Below are 25,808 nucleotides of genomic sequence, written 5' to 3' on the forward strand. Positions count from 1 at the left end.
GAGACAAAGCGGTACAGAAAATGGATGGATGGGTTTTGCACAAAATTCCTTTTAATACACAATTAGAAAAACAAGTACTTTTTGGACTCATCCAAGGGGACATTTGATTTATTTCTTAATGTTTTAATACTTGAAGCTTTTATATTCACAAAAACAGGTTTAAAAAAAATCAAACTCCTCTATATTACATTTCATAAGAACATTTGATTTGATTTTATCTCTCATAAATGAATAAAAATTAAAAATACAAGAACTCCTGATTGGCTGTGTTTTGGTCCAATGACGTGGAAGACAGTGATTGGTCTGGATAAAAACATTGGTAGTTCCTTGTAAACAAAGGATCGACATAGAGCGAGATGATCTATCATTGTTCTGATTATTATTAAGTTCATGTTCGCTTATAGATTTTTAAATCCATATGGCCGGTTCTTTATTGTTGGCAGAACGGACCCGGAAGAAGGGTTTGGGTTAAGGTCATATGTGCTAACAACGTGGAAGAACATCAGCTTTTATTTTGTCTGGACCAGCTTGGAAACACAAATTCATGATTGTTTGCACGGTTTCTCAGAACTGTTCATTCAAATGCCGCCTCCGCCCGTCCCAGCTCCTCTGCTTGGAGACATTAATCTCCCGAGGGATTCGGACCTCCTGAGACCGGCAGCCCGCTCACGCGGAGCAGCTGGACGGACTGCGGTCCAAAGCCTCCTCTATTGTACACACCGTAACAAGGCACCCTCCCCTGCCTGCAAACATGAAGCTACGAGTGCAGCTGCTCTGCTCACAACAGTACGAGCATAATTGATTAATCCAATTATTAATTGGTTTATACAATTATTTTTCCTGTTTAACCACTCTCCCCCTGGAGGGCTCCGTAGACCCCCTGGACGGCTGCGTGGGGCCCTGGAGCACTCAAAAAACGTTCACTTTGAATGAACATAAAAAAATTATGGAAAGGATTTCCACATGATTAGATTGCGTTACTTGAACAAAAATGAATCATGTTGGTCCTACTTAATTTATTTAGGTTGGCTCAACTTAATGTATTTAGGTTCAAACTAATACATTTAAGTTGATTCAATTTAAATAGAGCAGTTGCACCCAACTTTAAATTGATATTGTTGCTCACTCTAAAAAGAAAAAAGTTGATCCAATTTAATTGAATCACTTCAATTGGTCACACCTAAGTAAATTAAGTTTATTTAAGTTGAATTTCTATTTATTTCTTTAATTTTATTTATTCATCTGTAATTGATATGTTGTTCCAAAGTTACAACCAGTGGGTCTTTTAATTTTCACATCAAAGACATGAATTACCCAGCAAAGTCCCACATCACAAGACAGGAGCTCAATTACCGCGAACTCTGTGTTAAGTATTGGAACATTAACAGTTTGCCACACAAGGGGGTTGGTCATCATCCTCTACCAAACTTTAACTCATGGTGCAAAAAAAAATAAACATAACAGTTTAAATCACTAGTTAAAACAGAGTAAAACAGCTAGACAATAAAACCCATGGACAAAAACTCACACTTAGACCCCAATCTGCTCAGATAGACAAAGAAAATGGAATCCCACAATTCCTTGCGATTACCAATGTATCCAATTTAATGGTATCATGTTGGATCAACATGATTGAAATTAGTAACTTTTAAATGGATTATTTTTATGTACAATCGACATGATTCATTCACGTAAGATTTACAAACATAAAATTTTCTGGTTGAAATGACAAGTTACTTTTTCGTTAACTTAATTGGCTGGTAATTTCCTTTTTTTGAGTGAGGGCTCCGTGGGCCCTGGAGGGCTCCGTGGGCCCCTGGAGGGCTCTGTTGGCCCCTAGAGGGCTCCGTGGGCCCCTGGAGGGCTCCGTGGGCCCCTGGACGGCTGCGTGGGGCCCTGGAGGGCTCCGTGGGCCCTGGAGGGCTCCGTAGGCCCCTGGAGGGCTCTGTGGGCCCCTGGAGGGCTCCGTGGGCCCTGGAGGGCTCCGTGGGCCCCTGGAGGGCTCCGTGGGCCCCTGGAGGGTTTGTATGTTTCTGCTGCCAGAGGAACCTTTAAACGTCTTTAGTGTGGCGCCTGGAAACCTTCAGCTGATGTCTAGACTCTCATTCATCCAGGTTGATTCCATCATAGTGGTAGGTTCAGGGGCGGTCTTCCTAAACCTACTACGATGACTTCAGCGGATGTAAAAACTGGGATTCTCTAAAAGTCTCCTTGGATTCCAGGATTTTTCAATACAACATTTGTTGAACTCATATTGGTTTTCGCATCACTGTCTCTCTGGACCAGGATCCCGGTTGGACAGGAACCCTGGTTCCTTCTGTGCCTGTGGTTCTGAGTCCAGTCCTGACTCTGACGCTTCTGCGGATGCAGTCCGGGTCTCTGGGTGGTGGGGGGCGGTTCAAAGCCGTCTCTCCTCCCGGTGATGTGATGGGCGGCGGGTTTTCCAGGGTCACGTTCGTCCTGCCTCCTCGCGGTGCGCGCGCGCAGCTTTCTTGCCGTAGTCTTTGCGCTTTTTCCTGACAGCCTTCACCGTTTGCGCGGAGCTTTTGCGGATCTGACGGGGCTGTTTTTCCGGAGACCCCCCGCATCTGTCCACACATGGTGCAGTAAAGGACGCGCACTTTCCTCCGACTGACGTTTGAAAGGTCGCCCGTTACCGGAGCCGCAGCGGGCGCTCACCATGGAGATACAGAGATGGAGCACCAGGTGGAAAACGAAAAGATGTCTGTGGGACTGGACTCTAGCCGCGTTCATGGTTTTAACCTTTCAACCCGCCCGAGCAGGTAAGAGGACGCGCGCGTGACCTGTCAACCAGGTGCCCCTTCACGTGCTGGCATCCTGCCCACGGATGGCAGAGCGCAGCCGCTCCAGGGAGAACCTGCAGCTGGAACGGACCCCCGTCTAGGGTTCGAACCTCGTCTGCGTCCCTCGTTTGAATAGAGTCCACTTTTTCAGCTGTAACCCTTGTTCTATCCTAGGCACTTTAACATTGGGAGTTGGGTCATCTAGACCCACTAGACAGTGCTCTGAACCTTTTTTCTTCAATGATTTGTGATCTTCACTGGTGTCCATGGATTACATGAAATCTTTCCACCTTTATCCACCTTTGTCCTGGTAGGAAGAACACGTCACTGGAAGGGGGGGGGGGTCATCTAAGATAGCACAAGGGTTAAGTCATCTTTGATTAAAACAAAAAAGGGGTTCGGTCTGGCTGTGTCTGTCACGTCCCTCATCCAGAAGGAGCCGTCAGCTGAGACTAATAGGACTGCGCAGCAGTAGGAGCAGAAGGATGAGGTGAAGATGAAATGAACCCGAATCCAGTTTTGAAATTTCGCATCACCAGAGAAAAGTTTGTCTTTAGTTCAGCTTTAGACTTTCAGCTGCTGCGCAGGCGCAGAAGTGGCTTCATGCGCGGAGAGATGGAGGTGCGGATAAAGTGTAAACTCCTAATGTGTCCAAAAAGGTCTTTTATGAAAAACAAAAGGAATCTGAAACCTTTGTTTTGATTAAATAAACGTATTTGGGTCACGTGGTACAGTGCGCTTTGTGGAGTTGAAGCTCCGACCTTAAGAGTTAGTTTCATCTTTATTTGTACTTTAAGCTTTTTAACTCGTCCTATATGAACTCTAATGAAGATGTTAAATGTTTATTATGGTAACATTAAAACAGGAATCAGATGCTGCTTCATTAAAACTTTTCTTTTGCTGGATTTTCTCAGTTTTATCAGAAAATCCACGAAAGCCAAATCCTCCGGATTGAAAGCGGCTCAGTCTTCTGCTTCCTCACACATTTGGAAGCCAACCATGATTGTTAGAAGTGCTGAGAAACCTTACAGGCCGTCCAGGGAGCTGGGATTGGTGCCTGTGCTGCCAGGAGACATCCCATGATGCCGCGGGAGACCGCAGAGCCCCAGACTTCAAATTAGAGCGTCTCCCATTTCAAAGTTAATCAGAGGTCTAAACTTAGACATCAAAGTTACCCCCCCCCCCCAGGACTTATGAAGCTGGACCCTCATAAGTGATGAGCGGCGTGTCGCTGCGCCTCACAGGATCCTGCAGGAACAGAACCTCTGCTGAGGGTTTTCTGGTCCTCATCTCTATGAAGATGGGGGTCCTTTTTTCCCAGATGGTGACTGAAGCTCGGTGTGGGGGCCGTGATCCTCGGGGAGGGGCAGAACCTCCCCTAAAACCATGACGTGCCCCCAGCTGGGGGCCGCAAGGATTGGGGGATAGTGGCGGCATCTCGTGCTTCTGGTTGTGGAATTGTGAAGGAGGGGCACGAGGCTGAAGAGTGGGGGTTGCCGTGGGTGGGTCAGAGGGGGGAGGGGGGTCCTGGCCAATTTAGCACATCTGGAACAGATGAGGCCTTGAGGAATGCGGTAGTCAGAGCGGCATTCTAAACTCACAAAGAGCCTTCAGTCCAGGTTCCTTTGTTTTCCAGGAAGCAGAAGCTGGGCTCTTTGAAGAAGCGGCGGCAGTCATCCGAGCCGTTTGGGTCCTGCTGCTGCAGGCCGTCTCTGCTCTTTCAATCATTCCTCTTTCTGGAAAAAGTCTGTTTTGCTGAGGCTGCTGAGGCTGAGGCGGTGGCTGGGTGTCTCTGGGTTCTGGCTTGGTTCCATCAGAACCTCTGGCAGCCCAGAACTGTTCTTCTCATCACAGGAGAAGCAGCGCAGAGGATGGGGGCTGCTCATTTCACCTCCATCTATGTTTGGGTTGGGGGTGGGGGAGGCGAAGGGAGCGGTGCCAGGTCCATAATGGTTTCAGCATGTGGACTGGTTGCTCCACCCTGAGCCCCTCCCTGTCACCCAAAGCAACATGGAACTGCACGGTCAGCATTTCCTGACTTCCTGCACCACCTGACGGAGAAACAGAAAATATTTGGAAAGGTTTTCAGAAGAAGCCAGTTTGACTTTATTAGAAGGACATGAAGTGTTTGTAGGTTTTAAAAAACTTCTGTCTCATGGAGAATCTTCTTCCTGCTTTGGCATTTGAGCTTCAAAATCCTTCCTGGCGACCATTATTTTGAAAGGGAACTTCCACATGGAGGCTGTGGTCTGATGGTCATGTTGGCTGTGGGATCTGAAGCTGATCCAAAGCAGAAGCAGAGCTTCACGCTTCTGCTTTGAGACATTTCACTATCAAACATCTCTTGGGATTTGAACACAAATCAGCTGGATAATCTATCTGCTGTGCTGCACGGTGGTGTAGCGGTCGGCTCGTCCTCTCCTCGTTCAAACATCCATCAGAGGTTGATTGTTTTCTGTAAGTTGTGCCTTCCGTGTTCATGTGGGGGTATGTGGTGCGGTCATGGACTCTGAACCATCCGGGGTGAACCCCTCCCACCCAACACAGCTGGGATAGGCTCCAGCATCACCACGACCTCAAAGGTTTGAAAGATGCTGGAAGATGTTGGGAATTCAGTCAAAAAAGTGGAGATGTGCTTGAAGGTCAGAAGGTGTGCAGTGATGTGTTAAATCTAAATAATAATAAATAGTAATAAATCAGAGGTCACCTGCCGTACCGCTGCACCACAGCCGCCCCATATGTAGAACAAAACACTGGTAAAAAACGTGTTTTGATGGTGAATGTAGTGACGGAGATCGGTGTGAGTCAGGAGAAGACAAAGGACGCGGTTAAATGAAAGAAGACGATTTCCTCTGGCGCCTCCTAAAGGCAGCAAGAGAAAAATAAACTTCGATGAAAATAATTCAAGAATGCATAAAAGAGGAAAGAAAGAAACCCAAAGAATCTCCTCAAAAGAAGCTGAAAGCTCAAACTTCCAAGTAAACGTTGGAAAACATTTATACTCAGGACTAAAGATTTGGGCTGAACGCTTTTGAAGTCCAGGTTTCTCTGTCACAGTGATGCATTCAGAGCGGCAAAGGGGATCAGTGATCTAGTTAGTCTTGCTTGGGTATGACCAGGTCCAGACCAGTCAGGGGGGGGGTTAGAACCAGGGCCAGCTGTGGTTTTCCATCATTTAGTTTTCCCCAAATCATCCTGGCTTCTTTTTTAGACTAAGATCAGTTTGAAGGTTCTGGACTTGGTTCAGTTACTGAACGGATCTCAGGGCTCGGTTCTAGTTTTCCTGATTGGGCTTTGGTTCCACAGTGGGGTCTTTGTTAGGAGAAGGTCCCAGACATAAACTGAAACCGGATCAGTAAAGAACAGAAAAGGGAGAAACAACATCAGCTTTAGCGTCATCTCACATGTCAGGTTGGTCTTGATGACTTTCTCCTCTGGATTTGAACCAGGATCTCTCACAGTGAGGCTGACGCTGCTCAGCTTGACCGTTATTTTAGTCCTGCTATTTTAGGCGGCGTGCGGCGCCGCCGTTCCTCTGAATGTCATGGTTATTATTCTCATATCATTTCTTGGTGCAGCGACTCGTTTAAAACGACAGAAATGTCGAATCATCCTTTCACCCCCACCCCCCAATAAAACGCAGCTCATGAGTTAGACAGCAGCGGGGGGGGGTTAGGGAACTGTTTATGACTGGCAGACCCTCCCAGACCTTGGCCCCATTGATAAAACAGAGTTCAGTTCTGTTTGGGGGCTTGTAAAGCCCCCCCCCCCCCCCCCCCCCCCCCGGGTTCCCCTTATTGTGAAGACCTAATGATCTGCATGCGGGGGCCGGTGGGGGGTGGTTTGGGGCAATTATTTCCCCTGAATGCTTGCTAACATTTTTATTGCTGCTCAGCCCAGCAGCTCATAAACAGGCGGGGGTGATGGATCTGGACTGGGGGGGGGGTTACCGTCACGCTGAGCTGCTTCAGCCCGTTTCCATCTGATGCTGCTGCTTCTATGGTCGTCTGTGAAATCCCCATAATGAGGAAAAATCTAACATTTCTCTAAAGAAACTCAATTCCTTTACTCTAATGACATTATATATATATATATATATATGTATATATATATATATATATATATATATATATATATATACATATATATATATATATATATATGTGTGTGTGTGTATTTGTATATCTCTGGTGCAAAGACGTGTTTTGACTGTGATCGTTGTGTCCTCAGCTGAACCCGTGGACGTCCTGAAGCTGCTGGACTTCCAGAGTTCCCCTGAAGGAGTCCGGAAAGCACCTGGATTCTGCACCTTCCGGAGAGGATCCAAACCCGACGTGGCGTTCAGGATCAGCAGGAACGTTCAGATCAGCGTTCCCACCAAACAGATTTTTCCAGGTGAAGGAAGCGCTCTGCTCATCTGTGTGGAACACCCGACCTCACTGAGGTGGAGGTGTCCCTGTGGACACGCGTCCCCACCTTAACCACTGCTGCAGGGGGGGTCTGGTTACTGTTCTGACCCGATCTGCACATCTGGAGACTCAGAACTGCACTTCCACAAACAAACAGCATCATGACAAACTCATCCTGATTACTGTCAGTCTGCCCAGAACCGGTATCAGAACCGGACCCAAAACCAGGAACGTTTGAACAAATTTGAAGTCATCAACTCAAAAACACAGGAACTTTTTATTGTAATACTTAGATTTATGCTTTTTTTTCAAAAAACAAAACAAAAACAACAACATAAAATTGTTTTATTTAGTTAAATAAACAAGAAAAAGAATTTAATCCACAAAAAACAAAGAGATTTTCATGTGTTTACATGTAAGTTTAGATGATGTGTGTGTGTAAGGTTGTGTCTCTGTGTGTGTTGGTGTGTGTAAGGTTGTGTCTCTGTGTGTGTTGGTGTGTGTGTGTGTGTGTAGGGTTGTGTCTGTGTGTGTGTGTGTGTAGGGTTGTGTCTCTGTGTGTGTGTGTGTGTGTGTGTAGGGTTGTGTCTGTGTGTGTGTGTGTGTGTGTATGGTTGTGTCTCTGTGTGTGTTGGTGTGTGTAAGGTTGTGTCTCTGTGTGTGTTGGTGTGTGTGTGTGTGTAGGGTTGTGTCTCTGTGTGTGTGTGTGTGTGTGTGTAGGGTGGTGTGTGTGTGTGTGTGTGTGTAAGGTTGTGTCTCTGTGTGTGTTGGTGTGTGTAAGGGTATGTCTCTGTGTGTGTTGGTGTGTGTTTGCGTGTAGGGTTGTGTCTGTGTGTGTGTGTAGGGTTTTGTCTGTGTGTGTGTGTGTGTGTAGGGTTGTGTCTCTGTGTGTGTGTGTAGGGTTGTGTCTGTGTGTGTGTGTGTGTGTGTGTTTAGGGTTGTGTCTCTGTGTGTGTGTGTGTGTGTAGGGTTGTGTCTCTGTGTGTGTATGGTTGTGTCTTTGTTTCAGCTTCCAAACATTTTTCTGTCTCTGGCTTCAACAGAGTCTTAAGGAGCCAAAAACAACACAACTGCCCCCTTAAGGGGCTATGTGTGTGTGTGTGTGGGGGGGGGGGGGGGATTATGACATGAGTTTCCTTGTCGACCTACATGCCTCTCGTTCCTGCAGGGGGGGCTTTCCCGGAGGATTTCTCCATCCTGTTCACCATCAGGCCCAAAGCCGGACTCCAGTCCTTCCTCCTGTCCGTCTACGACCAGCAGGGCGTCCAGCAGCTCGGCGTGGAGGTGGGCCGCGCCCCGCTCTTCCTCTACGAGGACCAGCACGGCAGCCCCCGCCCTGAGGAGTACCCCCTGTTCCGCTCCGTCAACCTTGCTGATGGAAAGTAGGTCCCCCCCCGCTCCGTCCGTCTGTCCTCAGTTTGACAGACGCTGTTTTCTCAAAGGTCTTAGTTATGAACAAATGTTTGACTGGATCCTGTCACGCCTGTGAGACCGAACCAAGGCTCCAGATGAGCTACAGCAGAGGCATCATGGGAAAATGCAAATGAGCTGCAGAAGAAACACAGTTTTGTAATAAATCTAATGGGAACGGGGGCGTTCCTCCCCCCACAGAGAAGCCTTTATTCTCTGAAAGATGAACATTCTTTGACACATCTGGTCTTTGAGGAAGAGCCGCCCAGTCCTGATCCTCCAGCTCCACCCCCTCCCTGCTGATCAGCTGACTCGGGTCTCTTCTCATTCTGATTGATTGAACACACCTGATCCAGGTGATCAGCAGCAAGAAAGGGATCTGGAAATCTGGGCGGATGGTAGACCTTCAGGACTGTCGGTCCTGGTCCTGAAGGTCTCCCATCTTTAAACAGTTCCAAAAATGGTTCATAAAGGTGACGGTTCTGTTTGGTTCCCCCGTGCTCTGGGGGGGGGGGGGGGGGGCTCCAAACTGCCCCTTGTGTGACTCTGGGATGGACGTCCAGGAGACCCTGAAGATGGAGTCCAGCATCACTGTGACCGTTTGCTCAGAGCTCCGCTGTTGAGGAAACATCCAGTTTGTTTTGCTTAAACTTTGGATTTTTCTGCTGTTTCACTTCAACATAAACCCAGAGATGGTTCCACGCCGCACGCCAACCACAGAACGCAGCGGTCCGTGCTGACCTTTGACCTTCCTCTCTGTTGGACAGGTGGCATCGAGTGGCTCTCAGCGTGGAAAAGAAGAGCGTCAGCATCTTCGTGGACTGTAGGAAGAAGGGGACCAGGCCTCTCCAGAGAAGCGGCGGGGCCGTGATCAGCACTGACGGCATCACGCTCTTCGGCACCAGGATCCTGGATCAGCAGGTCTTTGAGGTGAGCGCCGACCTTCAGACGACGCTGAAGCTTCATTTCTAAGAGCGGGACAGCTGAGTCTGCAGGTGTGACACCTGTGGAGCGGGGCAGCCGCTGTCACACCTGGAAGGGAGGGGCGCAGGCCGTGGACATGAGGACCCCCATCCAACCCTCCTGACTGCTGAGGTTTAAGCAGGGCGTGTCTCTGAGGGGGGGTTAAAGAGGTCTGACCCCATCAGGAAACATTTAGCTGGTCACTCATGGGCTCAAACTGTTGTCTGAGCTCAGTTTGGTAGGGGGACAGAAGCTTGAGATGGACAGTCGTGATTGGACGGGGGTCATCTGTCATTCCCAAAGGCTCATGGGAAATGGACCCTTTTAGATGAGCCATTGTCTGCAGCCTTGATTGAAAAAGTGGATGAAAAACAAGTTTATAATAGTAAATATCGTGATGTGACCCCTCACCCACTGACGACGGAACCAAGGTTAAAATGTCCCCCCCCCCCCTTCCAGGGAGACATCCAGCAGCTGCTAATCGTGGCGGACCCCCACGCAGCCCACGACTACTGTGAGCACTACAGCCCCGACTGCCAAACACCCAGTCACCAGGACGCCCCCCAGGCTCAGGAACCCGAGGTGAGTATCTGAGGGGGGGTCAAGAGCCAGAGTGAAAGACTTTTTTCAAAATAAGAGCATGTTTGAAATGAGGCTCAACAGTTTTCTGATCAGCTAAAAGCAAAACTTTTGACACTTTTTTCTGCTGTATTTTCATTTCTTTGAACTTTCATAAAATTTACAGCATTTTGCAGAAAAATTCTCCTTCAAAGACAAACAGATGACTTTGAAATTCCAGCGATTTTGTTTTTCCAGTTTTTATTTCTCCTTGGGAATTTGAGATTTTCCATCTTTTCCGCTGCTTCTCCTTCTTCTCTGGTAATTCACTAAATAACTGATGAGCTCACGTTGGAAAATTCCTTCCCTGCTCCGAGGTCTGGGTCCTCGTTGATTTATATGACTAACGAGTTCTGCAGGCTCTGCGCAGACGCAGCAGCAGCAGCGCAGACGCTCACTTTCAGTACCTGGAAAAGAATCCGTGGTTCAAGGGAGAAAGTGGAGGAAAAATCAGGAGCTCTGTCTTTATTCCAAAGTGTGGTGGGTACCAGTGCTGGAAAATGTTGCTTCATCATCCGTAACGTCTCAGCTCCAACATCAGGAGCTTGTCATCTGGAAGTAGACAGCAGGGAGCAGTTTGGCTTCAAGAGCGCCGTAAATCTGCTTCATTCCTTCTCAGTTTCTGCCCCATTCCTGAAGTTAAGCGGCGTAATTTATGAGCGCTAATCCTTCTGCACAACACAAACAAATTTCCATCAAAGCACAAATGAATAGGGGGGGCTCATATTGTGTTTTTCTTCAACCTCTCAGTTTGTAGCCAAGCGTGTCCTTTTCCAGAGATCTTTAAGGGGTGGGGGCGTCTGCTGCCTTCAGCCTGGGATGGTAGATGTTCATCAGCAAACCGAGGAAAAAACTCTGCTGGCTTCTTCAGTCCTGACAAAAATGACATTAAAATCAAATCAAATCAAAAAGAAACGTGTCAATCAAACAAAATTCATTTAGATATAAAGTCACTTAAAACTGCACTGACATCTAGGTTTAAGGTTTCTTACATATTTAGTGCTCAAATGAAAAGGTTTTCTTATTTTCCTGTAATAATGAGGCTTTAAGATCTTCAGAAAAACCTGAAAGCTTCCAGCTGACAGTAGTTTGAGAATCAAACTCTAGAGAAAAGATCTTTCTCACACATTCAGAGAAATGTTGGGACTATTTTCACTTTATTTTGTGGTTCACAAATCTTCATCTAATTCAAGTCTTAATTAATTAATTAATTAATTCCAGGTCAAGAATTTCAGTATCTGTTCCAGGAACAACTCAGATTTCTCTCTTTTATTTTGTTAAATTTAACAAAATAAAACATTTTGAACTTAGAAAAGGAAATATTTAATGTTTAAACCCTTAACCTAAATTTCTCTTTTCTGTTTGAGGCAGAAACAAATATTTTCTTTTAGGAAAAAGTCCCCCCCCACACACACACACACCCATACACACACATACACAGATGGCACCAACCCCGACCACCAGTAGCAATGTGGGGTTCAATGTCTAACCCAGGGACATTTCAATAAATGGGTAGGAAAAGAGACGAAGCCGCTGGTGACAGAGCCGCCATAGAGCATCCGGACGCTCTGCCTCACAGCCTGGAACGCAGGAAGTTCAGCCGCAGACGGGAAAGCGCTGCAGACGGTGATCAACCGGCTCCCCCCTGCCCAGCCTAGAGGGCATCGCCAGCTCTCGCTACACGAGCAGAGCCAATCATCAAGCACTCCCACCATCCAACCACCGCCTGTTCCAACTGCCACCGTCAGGCCGGCAGCACGGATCACTCAGAGCTCGCATCAACGGATGGATACCAATCATGTGCAATATCCAGAAAGTGTAATAACGGTTATGTGCAATACATGTATGTAGGTATGTATATGTATACATTCATAGCCCCATAAATTCTTTTATTCCATTTATATGCATGTTTATTACTTTATTTAAATTGCCCGAACAGCTGGAGAGCACCGGGATTTTCGTTGTCACAAGCTTCTTGTGTGACGATGACATTAAAGGATTTCTGATTCTGAGAGAACCAAACTTGCAATCAGAGGTCGACCACTGTACCTCTGCTCCGCAGCTGCCTGTGTACTTCAGACATTTCCACCTTGAAGCACAGCTCTGCTCTGCTGCAGAAGCTCAGACGTATCCTGATCCATCCGTGGAGCTGCAGCCTTGAGGTCTTTTTAGGATCAATAATGGGGGGGTCAATGTCAAACATTAAGTTTTCTTCACACGTCTGAAGAGTCTGAACTGAATCCTGTTGGACAAAAGCTCCTGCACACTTCAAGTGTCCGTTAATGCGTCTCCGGTCTTCTGCTGTCTCCACAGTACACCAACTACGACTACGAGGCCTTCTATGACTACAGTGAAGGAGAAACCACTGAAGCTCCTCCCACTGCAGGGGAGAACACACAGGTAACCACAACGCATGCACCTCTGCAAGTTTGCAGTTGGTGTGCGTTTCCACAACCGCACACAAACTGCAGTCGTTCCTGTTTGCTGTTGTGTGTCTTTGGACTTGGGCCTGTTTGAAGTTGTTTGTTTGGAATTCTTTGTATCTGTGCAGTTGTGTATATTTGCTGAGTTGTGTGTCCTTGTTCAGTTTTGTGTTTGGAGTTGTGATTTCTTTTACAGTTGTTGACCTTTGCATTTCTGTGTATCTGTGCAGTTGTGAACAGTTCATGTAATTTCTGCAGCTGTGTGTGTTTGTGCATTGTGTGTTGCAGTTTTGTGTACTTGCAGGTGGGTGTGTATCTGGTTAATTTTTGTGTTTTTGTTCAATTGTGTGTCAATGTTTTTTGTGTATTTGTTCAGTTTTGTGCATCTGTGCAGTTGTGTGTCTGTGTTTTGTGTATATGTTCAGTTGTGTGCATCTGTGTGTATCTGTGCAGTTGTGTGTTTGTGTTTTTTGTGTATTTGTTCAGTTTTGTGCATCTGTGTGTATCTGTGCAGTTGTGTGTCTGTGTTTTTGTGTATATGTTCAGTTGTGTGCATCTGTGTGTATCTGTGCAGTTGTGTGTTCGTGTTTTTTGTGTATATGTTCAGTTGTGTGCATCTGTGCAGTTGTGTGTCTGTGTTTTTGTGTATATGTTCAGTTGTGTGCATCTGTGTGCATCTGTGCAGTTGTGTGTCTGTGTTTGTGTATTTGTTCAGTTGTGTGCATCTGTGTATATGTTCAGTTGTGTGTCTGTGTTTTTTGTGTATATGTTCAGTTGTGTGCATCTGTGTGTATCTAAGCAGTTGTGTGTCTGTGTAGATGTTCAGTTGTGTGCATCTGTGTGTATCTGTGCAGTTGTGTGTCTGTGTTTGTGTATATGTTCAGTTGTGTGCATCTGTGTGTATCTGTGCAGTTGTGTGTCTGTGTTTTTTGTATATGTTCAGTTGTGCGCATCTGTGTGTATCTGTGCAGTTGTGTGTCTGTGTTTTTTGTGTATATGTTCAGTTGTGTGCATCTGTGTGTATCTGTGCAGTTGTGTGTCTGTGTATATGTTCAGTTGTGTGCATCTGTGTGTATCTGTGCAGTTGTGTGTTCGTGTTTTTTGTGTATATGTTCAGTTGTGTGTATCTGTGTGTATCTGTGCAGTTGTGTGTTTGTGTTTTTTGTGTATTTGTTCAGTTTTGTGCATCTGTGTGTATCTGTGCAGTTGTGTGTCTGTGTTTTTGTGTATATGTTCAGTTGTGTGCATCTGTGTGTATCTGTGCAGTTGTGTGTTCGTGTTTTTTGTGTATATGTTCAGTTGTGTGCATCTGTGCAGTTGTGTGTCTGTGTTTTTGTGTATATGTTCAGTTGTGTGCATCTGTGTGCATCTGTGCAGTTGTGTGTCTGTGTTTGTGTATTTGTTCAGTTGTGTGCATCTGTGTATATGTTCAGTTGTGTGTCTGTGTTTTTTGTGTATATGTTCAGTTGTGTGCATCTGTGTGTATCTAAGCAGTTGTGTGTCTGTGTAGATGTTCAGTTGTGTGCATCTGTGTGTATCTGTGCAGTTGTGTGTCTGTGTTTGTGTATATGTTCAGTTGTGTGCATCTGTGTGTATCTGTGCAGTTGTGTGTCTGTGTTTTTTTGTATATGTTCAGTTGTGCGCATCTGTGTGTATCTGTGCAGTTGTGTGTCTGTGTTTTTTGTGTATATGTTCAGTTGTGTGCATCTGTGTGTATCTGTGCAGTTGTGTGTCTGTGTATATGTTCAGTTGTGTGCATCTGTGTGTATCTGTGCAGTTGTGTGTTCGTGTTTTTTGTGTATATGTTCAGTTGTGTGTATCTGTGTGTATCTGTGCAGTTGTGTGTCTGTGTTTGTGTATATGTTCAGTTGTGTGCATCTGTGTGTATCTGTGCAGTTGTGTGTTCGTGTTTTTTGTGTATATGTTCAGTTGTGTGTATCTGTGCAGTTGTGTGTTTGTGTTTTTGAGTATATGTTCAGTTGTGTGCATCTGTGTGCATCTGTGCAGTTGTGTGTCTGTGTTTGTGTATATGTTCAGTTGTGTGCATCTGTGTGTATCTGTGCAGTTGTGTGTTCGTGTTTTTTGTGTATATGTTCAGTTGTGTGCATCTGTGTGTATCTGTGCAGTTGTGTGTTCGTGTTTTTTGTGTATATGTTCAGTTGTGTGTATCTGTGCAGTTGTGTGTTTGTGTTTTTGAGTATATGTTCAGTTGTGTGCATCTGTGTGCATATGTGCAGTTGTGTGTCTGTTTTTGTGTATATGTTCAGTTGTGTGCATCTGTGTGTATCTGTGCAGTTGTGTGTCTGTTTTTGTGTATATGTTCAGTTGTGTGCATCTGTGTGTATCTGTGCAGTTGTGTGTCTGTCTGGAATGCTTCTTTTGTGGCCCCCTCCTCCATATTTTTTCTTGGTTGTGTGTGCAGACCGGTGCAGATGCAGAGTTGTATCCAGGCGGTTACGATTATGGCATCGTGAGGGAAAGTCAACCTGAAACTCCCACAGAGACCAAAGAAACCAAACCGGTAACCATAGAAACCATACTCTCTATTCTTAGTGTTGAACGCTGCCCTTCAACATGAGCAACACAACACGTGTGTGATTGCACCGCAGTAAACACGCACAAACATGCGACAGTCCAGTCTGACTGACGAGAACCCAGAAGAACTTCATGATGGAGGAAAACAGGAACGTACCAAGAACCATAACCAGACAGGATGGCTGAATCCTGGAGAGCAATAAAGTACTTCTGATTGGGATTTGATTGGCTGTATTTGAGTCATCGTAGGAAATGCGACATGTTCAGAACCATGGAAAAATGAGCAGCGGTGTCTTTACAGGAGTTCAGGAGAACATTTGCAGAGCCTGAACCCTCAGGAATGGTGAATGGTAAATGGTGTATACTTCTACCTTCCTCACAGGCTCAAGGCCCGTACACACCGGGACGAATATTCGCCAGCGTTTTTCGCCACGTTTTTTGTGTTCACACCCAGGCGATTTTCGCTGACGATGAGCCGAGCGAACATGCAATTTCATTCCCTGACATTAGATGGCGCTTAATGTAAACAGAAATACTCCTGTACACAAGGTGGCGCTGCGCAACTTTACGCTTCTTAAAGTCGCTTTTCACTCAGAAGAAGAGAGCAAGTATTTACACGCTTGTCAGAATCATACAAAGAAAACATGAATATTTCAAGCACCAGTAGCTCCAACTGCTGCTTGGTTCGGGGATATTTTAGAATGTCCGTCATTATTTCTTCGCGGCAGTGTAGACGCTACTTGGCGTCTATCTTCTTCGCTGGTATGTGTGCTCAGCAAGGCAGTTTTGTGTTTGAGTGCCCCCAAGTTGTGTTTTACTGGAACTTCAGAAGCTCCAGACACGTGTGCAAAAGCGCCGTTCTCATTGGTCGAATAGATTTTGACGCGAGGCGTCAAAAAAAAAAAAAAACGAACCCAAGGCGTTTTTTTTTTTTGACGCTTTGGCGCGTGGCGATTTTTTTCGCCTCGGTGTTCACACTCTCATTGGTGCCCTTTGTTTAGTCACGAGGCGTTAAACGTCGGCGAAAATCGCCGGCGAAATTCGTCCCGGTGTGAACGGGCCTTTAGGCTCTTTTAAATAATGTACTCATTTGGCGATTCAGTAAAAGCACGAGCTAAATAAAAAAGCATTTGCTGAGGTCATTGAAATGTTTAATCTGCGTTCATCTCTCTGTCATCTCTACCTTGAAATAATTCCAGAATTATGAAGAGGAGATCGTGGATGATTACATCACTGGTGTGGAGGAGGTTGGCGTGGACACCACGCCTCCGGCGGACCCTGACCTTCCCAAGGTCGATGATTACGATCTAAAGGAATATGACGGCAACAAACATTACAGCGAGAAAGTTTATGAATATGGTAACTATGGAGACTATGGTGATTCTGTCTCCACTGACGCCAAACCCACTCCGGAAGCATACGAGGAAGAGCTGGGTCCGGTGTCGCCCGCAGAGACAGACTTCACAGGGAGCAGTGTGAGTCATGACTCTGGACCTGCGTTTCATCAACCTTCTTACTAGTTTTTGCAACAAATTTCTGAGTCCTGGACACGCCGGCAGATGCAGGGTTCAGAACCGTCTCAGACAGAAGACTGGGCTCCTGTCGGCCGTGACGGTTCTGAGTCCTGGACACGCCGGTGTAGGTACCATGACCGTTCAGCCTGGAACTTCTGTTCAGGGTCCTGGGACTAGTGCTGACGTCAGATTATGTGATCGGCTGTCCGGTGGTCCGACGACGTATCAGACAGTGATTGGTCTGGACAAATTAGGATAATACCATAGAAGAAGAAATAATGAAGTCTGTTGTAAACACACAGAGCTCCGACATGGAGCGAGATTGTCTTCTAAACGTGTCTTTATTATTGTTATGATTATTATTCAATGCATGTTCGCCTGTAGTTTTTCTAATCCGGGCACCCAGTGCTTTATTATTGGCAGAACGGAAGAACGACATTTAGCCGTGCTGACAACATTTTCAGCCACGGCTGAACTTAAACTGGAATAACAAGTGGATTGTGGCAAAATCTATTTATAAAAATTACAAAGAATAATGTCAGACACAATTTATGAGGGAAAAAACTTTAGATTACAAAAGGGAACGTGAAATGAACATTTGTAGAACCCGAGCAGATCTCCACGCTACGTAGTTTGTCCAAGTGGGGCCACCGTAGTGTGACGTTACCTTCAGTCGAAAGAACCCCGAACGGAAGATCCAGGCCGAACGGTTTTGGTACCAACACCAACAGATGCAGAACCGTCTCAGATGGGAAAAACTCTGCTCATGTTAAATCAGCACAGAACTTTGATGATTTTCTTCATCTTCTCTTCCAACGTCTCACACGTCTCAGCAGCAACTTCTACCCTTCAGAAATAGACATGCATATTAAAAAGCGTCACTCTGTCCCCAGGTGGGTGGAGGTCAGTCTTACTATGGAGAAAAGGGAGAAAAGGGAGAACCTGCTGTCATTGAACCCGTAAGTATTTTTCTTTTTATATGAGACAAGTGTTGGAGTTTAGAATTCCATCAATGTTCCAAATACACATCAGGTGTCGTTATGGCGACGCCCGGCACACCAAAGATGACCTCTGTGCCAAATCTGGCTGCCACACCTGAGTCAGGGTGGTTTACTGCACCTCAGAAGGTCTCCTTTGATCCAAACAGGGTCAGGGTTGGACCCTGTTGAACACATCAGCTGTCTCTGTTGAAGCTACATGTCTGCAGGATGAGATGGACTTTAGAGCAAACATGATCAGAATGGTTCTGAACTCCTCACAGTCCAGGTGTTGGACACCTGTGGCAGCAGCTGAGATGTCACATCCATCATGTCTTTCTAGGTGTGAACGGTGCCAAAAGCCACTAAAGTAGAAGAACTTGAGTCTGTTATTTAATGGTTTTTTCACAAACATTTCTTCCAATTCATCCTCAGATCTGTGCTTGACTGACACCTTCTTCTTCTTCTTCTTCGTAGTCTTTGGGCTGCTCTCTTTAGGGGGGCTACAGCAACTCCTCCCCCCTCTTCTGGTCCTCTCCTCTGAAACCTTGTCCTTCACACCATCCTCCCTCATGTCCTCCTCCTCTTCATCCACAAACCTCCTCTTCTTTCCTGGTAGCTCCACCCTCAGCATCCTTTCACCAACATCCTCCCGGTTCCTCTTCTGTCCAAACGTCTCCATCTGCTTCCCTGCATCGATCCGATTTTCTGTCTTCATTACCTTCAGGAGGAGGTTCATAATAGACTAAATGGCTTTTTCAGAGCTGCTGTCATCTGTTATCTTTGCATTTTATGTCAACTTCAACATTTTGTCAAACAAAAGAATGTTCTTTTGACTCTCTTTCTGAGACAAACCTGTTGTGTCTTCATCTTTTATTGATGTTTGCGTCCTCTGGACTCCAGTTCTTCCTCCTAACAGCCTAAGTGCAGAAAGCATCTTCAACATATAGTTGATGGATTGGTGGAGTTCTCAGGCTTTAACTGTGTCTCATTTCCCGTTTTCCATTGCCTGTGGATTTACAGCCCCCCCCCCCCCTGAATGCTACTGTATCCACTTTTTTCTTTTGCAGGGGATGATTGTACAGGGACCCCAAGGAGCCCCCGGTCCAGCAGTAAGTATCACGTTCTCCCACAGTCCCGTCTGCTGTCTGCAGATGGAGAACAGCTAAAGAAGGAAAAAATGTATTTGTGGAAAGACTGTCAGAGCGATTTCCAGTGAACCTTTGGATTTTGGGCTACACAATCCCTCTGTGGGGGAAATGATGGTTAGCAATGGTAGGGATGATGTGTTAAAAGTGTGTCTGCTCTCAGGGGGTGTCTGGTGCCCCAGGATTACAGGGACCCCCGGGACCACCAGGAGATCGGGGTGAGATGGTGAGTGGAATCCTAGCTTTGTGTTCCTGTCGTGTGTGCAGCTCTTTCTGTGAATATTCTAACAAACCTTGATACGTTCTGACAATTAAAAATGGTAAAGATCCGTTTCCATGTTGAAAGATGTTAATCTGTTAACAGTTTGTTCACAACACAAAGGGAAGTTCTGCCCTCAGTTATCTTATCAGAGTTTCTATTGCAGCTTCAACACGTGCAAAGCTCTGTGCTGCTCTTACCTATTCTAGACAGATATAAATCTCTTTTATGGCCCAGTCTGTGCCGCTACAGCAGGAGGGAACCGAGCTGCTCTGCAGTTCTGAGGAGCAGCTGTGATGCTGAACTCTAGATTGTACAAAAGTTCAGGGAGTTTTCAGTAAAATAGGGAGGAGCTGAAAATCTCCACCTCACCTCTCTCCTCCCAGCCCTGTGGGACTCCACTCATGAATTTGGATTGATAGGGTGAGATAAAGAGCCCTGCACCCCCTCACCCCTTCAACATTACACCTCTAGGCACGTTCACTCCAGGGCCCAGTTTGCCTCGTAAAAAAAAGTGCCCCAAGCCCTCTGCTTTTTTTCTTTTTTTGTAATATAATCAATCCATTTCTGTTAAAGATACAAGAAAAAAAACATGTGGTTCAAACCCCCCTGAATCCTGTCGAACCCATTTTCTTGCGACCCAGCCGTCCTGATCTGTCGCTTCTGTCTGTGCGGCGCCGCTCAACCTCAGCCGGGGACAGCGAGAGGCACTGCTGTCCCACAGAGAACTAAAGAGACGTGACAGTGAAGGGACTTGAACCTGTCGCCATCCGTGCATCCAATTAGCTTAAATATGATTCATATTTGAGAAAAACGCTCTATATAGTCAAGGAGTCACTTTCTACTTTACCCAGACGTCTGCGCGGCAGAAATTCAACACATCATGCCGGGACAGGAAGCTGGGTACTAAGTACAAAAAAACCCTGGGGATTTTCAAAATAAATGAACAGTATTGATGGCGTCCTCATGACAATAAATGCATCTGTTTAATGGAATGTTTTCTGATTAGTTTAGCCTTCTTTAAACTCTGTATCACTCAGTTTCACCATCTTTTACATTAAAATCTTTCCAGTCACAACAAGGTTCTGTGTTTAGAGGATCAGATGCAAAAGACACTTTAGCTGGGAATCCCAATCTAGAACCAGAGTCACACTGGATCCAGCTGTCAGGAAGTGGAGGAGCTAAAATGCAGAAAATTCTGCTTAGTGGAAAACATTTAATAAATAAGCTTAAACAGGAAAAAAATCCATGGAGAAACAAAAAAAAGATGTAGACCTGAAAAGCAGACACTTCTACTGACTGAAGACAACAGAAATGAAGACATGTGGATGATTGACATCAACCTGGAGTGACTGACAGACAACAGAATTTGACCAACAACACAAAAACTGAACTAAACTGCAGAATCCTCACAGCAACAGTCTGATAATTATCATGAAAAATGTTGCATTGTGGGAATGAAAGTTGCAGGATGTCTGTGTTTATAATATAATCTGGATTAAACTGGATTCATGTTGGTTCTGCCTGCAGCACATTGTGTCAGCACAAAGAGCCTTATTGTCTTCCAAGTCTGTGACATTTAATTACAAACCAAATGACTGTTGTATCACTTTCACCAACAGTGGCTGAATATTTATCTGTTAGTATTGTTTAGTATCTGTTAGTATATTTATGTACTGTTTAAAGGACAAAAAAAGGTCTTTATTGGTGCCCTTTTTCCAGTTTGAGCCCCCGCCCCTCTGAAATCTTGTGCACGTCCCTGCCCCACACCCCCCTGAAAGCTAATTTTACAGCTGATCTCTGTAGAGTTCAGAATAAAACCAACCAAAGAACGCCTCAGCGATACAGTAACGTCGTCGTGATCAGAATGGTTTACAGTTCAGCTCCAAAACGTTCTGTGGGGTCCAGAGGTCTGCCCCCCCCCCCCCCCCCCACCACCACCACCACCACCAGAAACCGCCTCACTGTGGATTGACAGGGATAACAAAAGTGACACATTTTGAATTTCTGCTGCAGTGCAGTTTCTGCCTGCTCTCAACCCCCAAGCAGGCCGCTTCTCTTATGATCCAAACATCCCTCCCACCCCCTCAAACACCACTTTTCCAGGCAGAAAAAAATCCTCATTAGTCCTGGAGCCCCCACCCCAAAATTACAACAGCAGATAAAGAAAAACTACCACAGATGGGAGGGGGGGCACATGGCAACAATTTGAGCCACGGTTGGATTTCTCCGAATGAAAAGGAGCTTGAGTGGATCCAGTTTTGGAGAAGTCTGTTGGATTCTCTGGTTCTGGATTGAAAGTTGTGTCTTTATTTCATCAGTCATGTGATTTATGTGCAGGGAAGTTAAGTACTTTTGCTCAATCTGTTTTAAACATGTCAACAGCTGTTACAAAGCAGCTGTCACACAGGAGTTAGTCGGCATCCAAACAGTGTTTGGATCAAGCCAAGTGCAGTGACGCCCAGCGTTTCGTGGAGTCGTGGCTGAATGCTTGAGCTTTCAGGATCCAAACCATGAGCCAGAGTAGACATTGTTTCCACCTGAGGTAATCTGAGTATTTCATGGTGCCACTTTTTTACAGGCAAAGTACTCAAATAAATGATGGCCTCTTCAGACTGTTAGCTTTATCGTGCATCTGAAATTATTTCCATTTTTACCAAATTCTCTAGTTTAGGTTTGCTGTTCCAATAAAACATAGCTGTGGTTTACCTCAAGATTACAGTTACACATTACCAGCTTTGTGTAGGAAACACACAATAAGTCTTCAAAAAAATGTTTCTTGTGTCCTCTCCTTTATTCAGTCACATATTCCACTATTTCAAAAAAAGAAGAATTCAGTTTATGCGTTTCATGACCAGCAAAGTGAGGCTGTGGGCCAAATGTGGCCAGTTTTCATTTGGCCCTTCCACCCCTTTTTAAAAAATCTGAAAAATGACTATCATGGATGGATGGATGAAGGATGGATGATGGATGGATGATGGATGATGGATAGATGGATGGATAGATGGTTGGATGAAGGATGGATGGATGGATGGATGGATAGATGGATGAAGGATGGATGGATGAATGATGGATGGATGATGGATGGATGAAGGATTGATGGATGGATGGATAGATGAATGAAGGATGGATGATGGATGAAGGATGGATGGATAGATGAATGAAGGATGGATGATGGATGAAGGATGGATGATGGATGATGGATGGATGGATGGATGGATTGATGGGTGGATGGATGGATGGAACAAGGATGGATGATGGATGACGGATGGATGGATGGATGGATGGATGAATGAAGGATGGATGATGGATGAAGGATGGATGATGGATGATGGATGGATGAAGGATGGATGGATGGATGGATGGATGATGGATGGATGATGGATGGATGGATGATGGATGGATGGATGGATGAAGGATGGATGGATGGAAGGATGGATGGATGGATGGATGATGAAGGATGGATGGGTGGATGGATAGATGGTTGGATGAAGGATGGATGGATGGATAGATGGATGAAGGATGGATGATGGATGACGGATGGATGGATGGATGGATGAAGGATGGATGGATGGATGGATGGATGGATGAATGAAGGATGGATGGATGGATGAATGAAGGATGGATGAAGGATGGATGAAGGATGGATGAAGGATGGATGAAGGATGGATGGATGAAGGATGGGTGGATGGATGGATGGATGGATGGAGGATGGATGGATGATGGATGGATGAAGGACTGATGGATGGATGGATAGATGAATGAAGGATGGATGATGGATGAAGGATGGATGATGGATGATGGATGGGTGGATGGATGACGGATGGGTGGATGGATGGATGGATGGATGAATGAAGGATGGATGATGGATGAAGGATGGATGATGGATGGATGGATGGATGGATTGATGGGTGGATGGATGGATGGAACAAGGATGGATGGATGGATGGATGGCTGGATGGATGGCTGGATGGATGATGGATGAAGGATGGATGGATGGATGGATGGCTGGATGGATGGATGGATGATGGATGGATGGATGGATGGATGGATGGCTGGATGGATGGATGGATGGATGATGGATGGATGAAGGATGGATGATGGATGATGGATGGGTGGATGGATGATGGATGGGTGGATGGATGGATGGATGGATGGAAGAAGGATGGATGGATGGATGAAGCATGGATGATGTATGATGGATGGAAGGATGGATGGATGGATGATGGATGGAGGATGGATGGATGAAGGATGGATGGATGGAGGATGGATGGATGATGGATGGAGGATGGATGGATGGATGATGGATGGATGGATGGATGGATGGATGGATGGATGGATGGATGGATGGATGGATGGATGAAGGATGGATGATGGATGAAGGATGGATGATGGATGGATGGATGATGGATGACGGATGGATGGATGGATGGATGGATGAATGAAGGATGGATGATGGATGAAGGATGGATGATGGATGATGGATGGATGAAGGATGGATGGATGGATGGATGGATGATGGATGGATGGATGATGGATGGATGGATGATGGATGGATGGATGGATGAAGGATGGATGGATGGAAGGATGGATGGATGGATGATGAAGGATGGATGGGTGGATGGATAGATGGTTGGATGAAGGATGGATGGATGGATGGATAGATGGATGAAGGATGGATGATGGATGACGGATGGATGGATGGATGAAGGATGGATGGATGGATGGATGGATGAATGAAGGATGGATGGATGGATGAATGAAGGATGGATGAAGGATGGATGAAGGATGGATGAAGGATGGATGAAGGATGGATGGATGGATGGATGAAGGATGGATGGATGGATGGATGAAGGATGGGTGGATGGATGATGGATGGATGAAGGATGGATGATGGATGATGGATGGGTGGATGGATGATGGATGGATGATGGATGGATGATGGATGGATGATGGATGAAGGATGGATGGATGGATGGCTGGATGGATGATGGATGATGGATGGGTGGATGGATGGATGGATGGATGGATGATGGATGGATGATGGATGGATGATGGATGGATGGATGGATGGATGATGGATGATGGATGGGTGGATGGATGGATGGATGGATGGATGGATGGATGATGGATGGATGATGGATGGATGGATGGATGGATGGATGGAGGATGGATGGAGGATGGATGGATGATGGATGGATGATGGATGGATGGATGGATGGATGATGGATGGATGAAGGACTGATGGATGGATGGATAGATGAATGAAGGATGGATGATGGATGAAGGATGGATGATGGATGATGGATGATGGATGGGTGGATGGATGACGGATGGGTGGATGGATGGATGGATGGATGAATGAAGGATGGATGATGGATGAAGGATGGATGATGGATGGATGGATGATGGATGACGGATGGATGGATGGATGGATGGATGAATGAAGGATGGATGATGGATGAAGGATGGATGATGGATGATGGATGGATGAAGGATGGATGGATGGATGGATGGATGATGGATGGATGGATGATGGATGGATGGATGATGGATGGATGGATGGATGAAGGATGGATGGATGGAAGGATGGATGGATGGATGGATGATGAAGGATGGATGGGTGGATGGATAGATGGTTGGATGAAGGATGGATGGATGGATGGATAGATGGATGAAGGATGGATGATGGATGACGGATGGATGGATGGATGAAGGATGGATGGATGGATGGATGGATGAATGAAGGATGGATGGATGGATGAATGAAGGATGGATGAAGGATGGATGAAGGATGGATGAAGGATGGATGAAGGATGGATGGATGGATGGATGAAGGATGGATGGATGGATGGATGAAGGATGGGTGGATGGATGATGGATGGATGAAGGATGGATGATGGATGATGGATGGGTGGATGGATGATGGATGGATGATGGATGGATGATGGATGGATGATGGATGAAGGATGGATGGATGGATGGCTGGATGGATGATGGATGATGGATGGGTGGATGGATGGATGGATGGATGGAGGATGGATGGATGATGGATGGATGATGGATGGATGGATGGATGGATGATGGATGGATGGGTGGATGGATGGATGGATGGATGGATGGATGGATGATGGATGGATGATGGATGGATGGATGGATGGATGGCTGGATGGATGGCTGGATGGATGATGGATGAAGGATGGATGGATGGATGGATGGCTGGATGGATGGATGGATGGATGGCTGGATGGATGGATGGATGGATGATGGATGGATGATGGATGGATGAAGGATGGATGATGGATGATGGATGGGTGGATGGATGGATGGAAGAAGGATGGATGGATGGATGAAGCATGGATGATGTATGATGGATGGATGGAAGGATGGATGGATGGATGATGGATGGAGGATGGATGGATGAAGGATGGATGGATGGAGGATGGATGGATGATGGATGGAGGATGGATGGATGATGGATGGATGGATGGATGGATGGCTGGATGGCTGGATGGATGGCTGGATGGATGATGGATGAAGGATGGATGGATGGATGGATGGATGGATGGCTGGATGGATGGATGGATGGATGATGGATGGATGAAGGATGGATGATGGATGATGGATGGGTGGATGGATGGATGGAAGAAGGATGGATGGATGGATGAAGCATGGATGATGTATGATGGATGGATGGAAGGATGGATGGATGGATGATGGATGGAGGATGGATGGATGAAGGATGGAT

At 46.0% G+C, this 25,808-nt stretch overlaps 1 protein-coding gene across 1 annotated transcript in view; it reads left to right on the forward strand.

Moving 5' to 3' along the window:
• Positions 1–2,239: 2,239 nt before the first annotated feature.
• Positions 2,240–25,808, forward strand: part of LOC101171898 (collagen alpha-1(XI) chain) — a 75,949-nt gene continuing 52,380 nt past the window's right edge. The window contains exons 1-11 of the mRNA XM_023965025.2: positions 2,240–2,783; positions 7,035–7,199; positions 8,382–8,595; positions 9,391–9,553; positions 10,046–10,168; positions 12,518–12,604; positions 15,050–15,148; positions 16,362–16,637; positions 17,570–17,635; positions 18,724–18,765; positions 18,965–19,027. Of these exons, the coding sequence (XP_023820793.1) occupies positions 2,681–2,783; positions 7,035–7,199; positions 8,382–8,595; positions 9,391–9,553; positions 10,046–10,168; positions 12,518–12,604; positions 15,050–15,148; positions 16,362–16,637; positions 17,570–17,635; positions 18,724–18,765; positions 18,965–19,027 (1,401 nt within the window). The 5' untranslated portion in view covers positions 2,240–2,680. The remainder of the gene's footprint in view (positions 2,784–7,034; positions 7,200–8,381; positions 8,596–9,390; positions 9,554–10,045; positions 10,169–12,517; positions 12,605–15,049; positions 15,149–16,361; positions 16,638–17,569; positions 17,636–18,723; positions 18,766–18,964; positions 19,028–25,808) is intronic.

This window comes from Oryzias latipes, chromosome 17 (genome assembly GCF_053564925.1).
Source record: "Oryzias latipes strain Hd-rR chromosome 17, Olatipes_Hd-rR_3.1".
NCBI lineage: Eukaryota > Metazoa > Chordata > Actinopteri > Beloniformes > Adrianichthyidae > Oryzias > Oryzias latipes.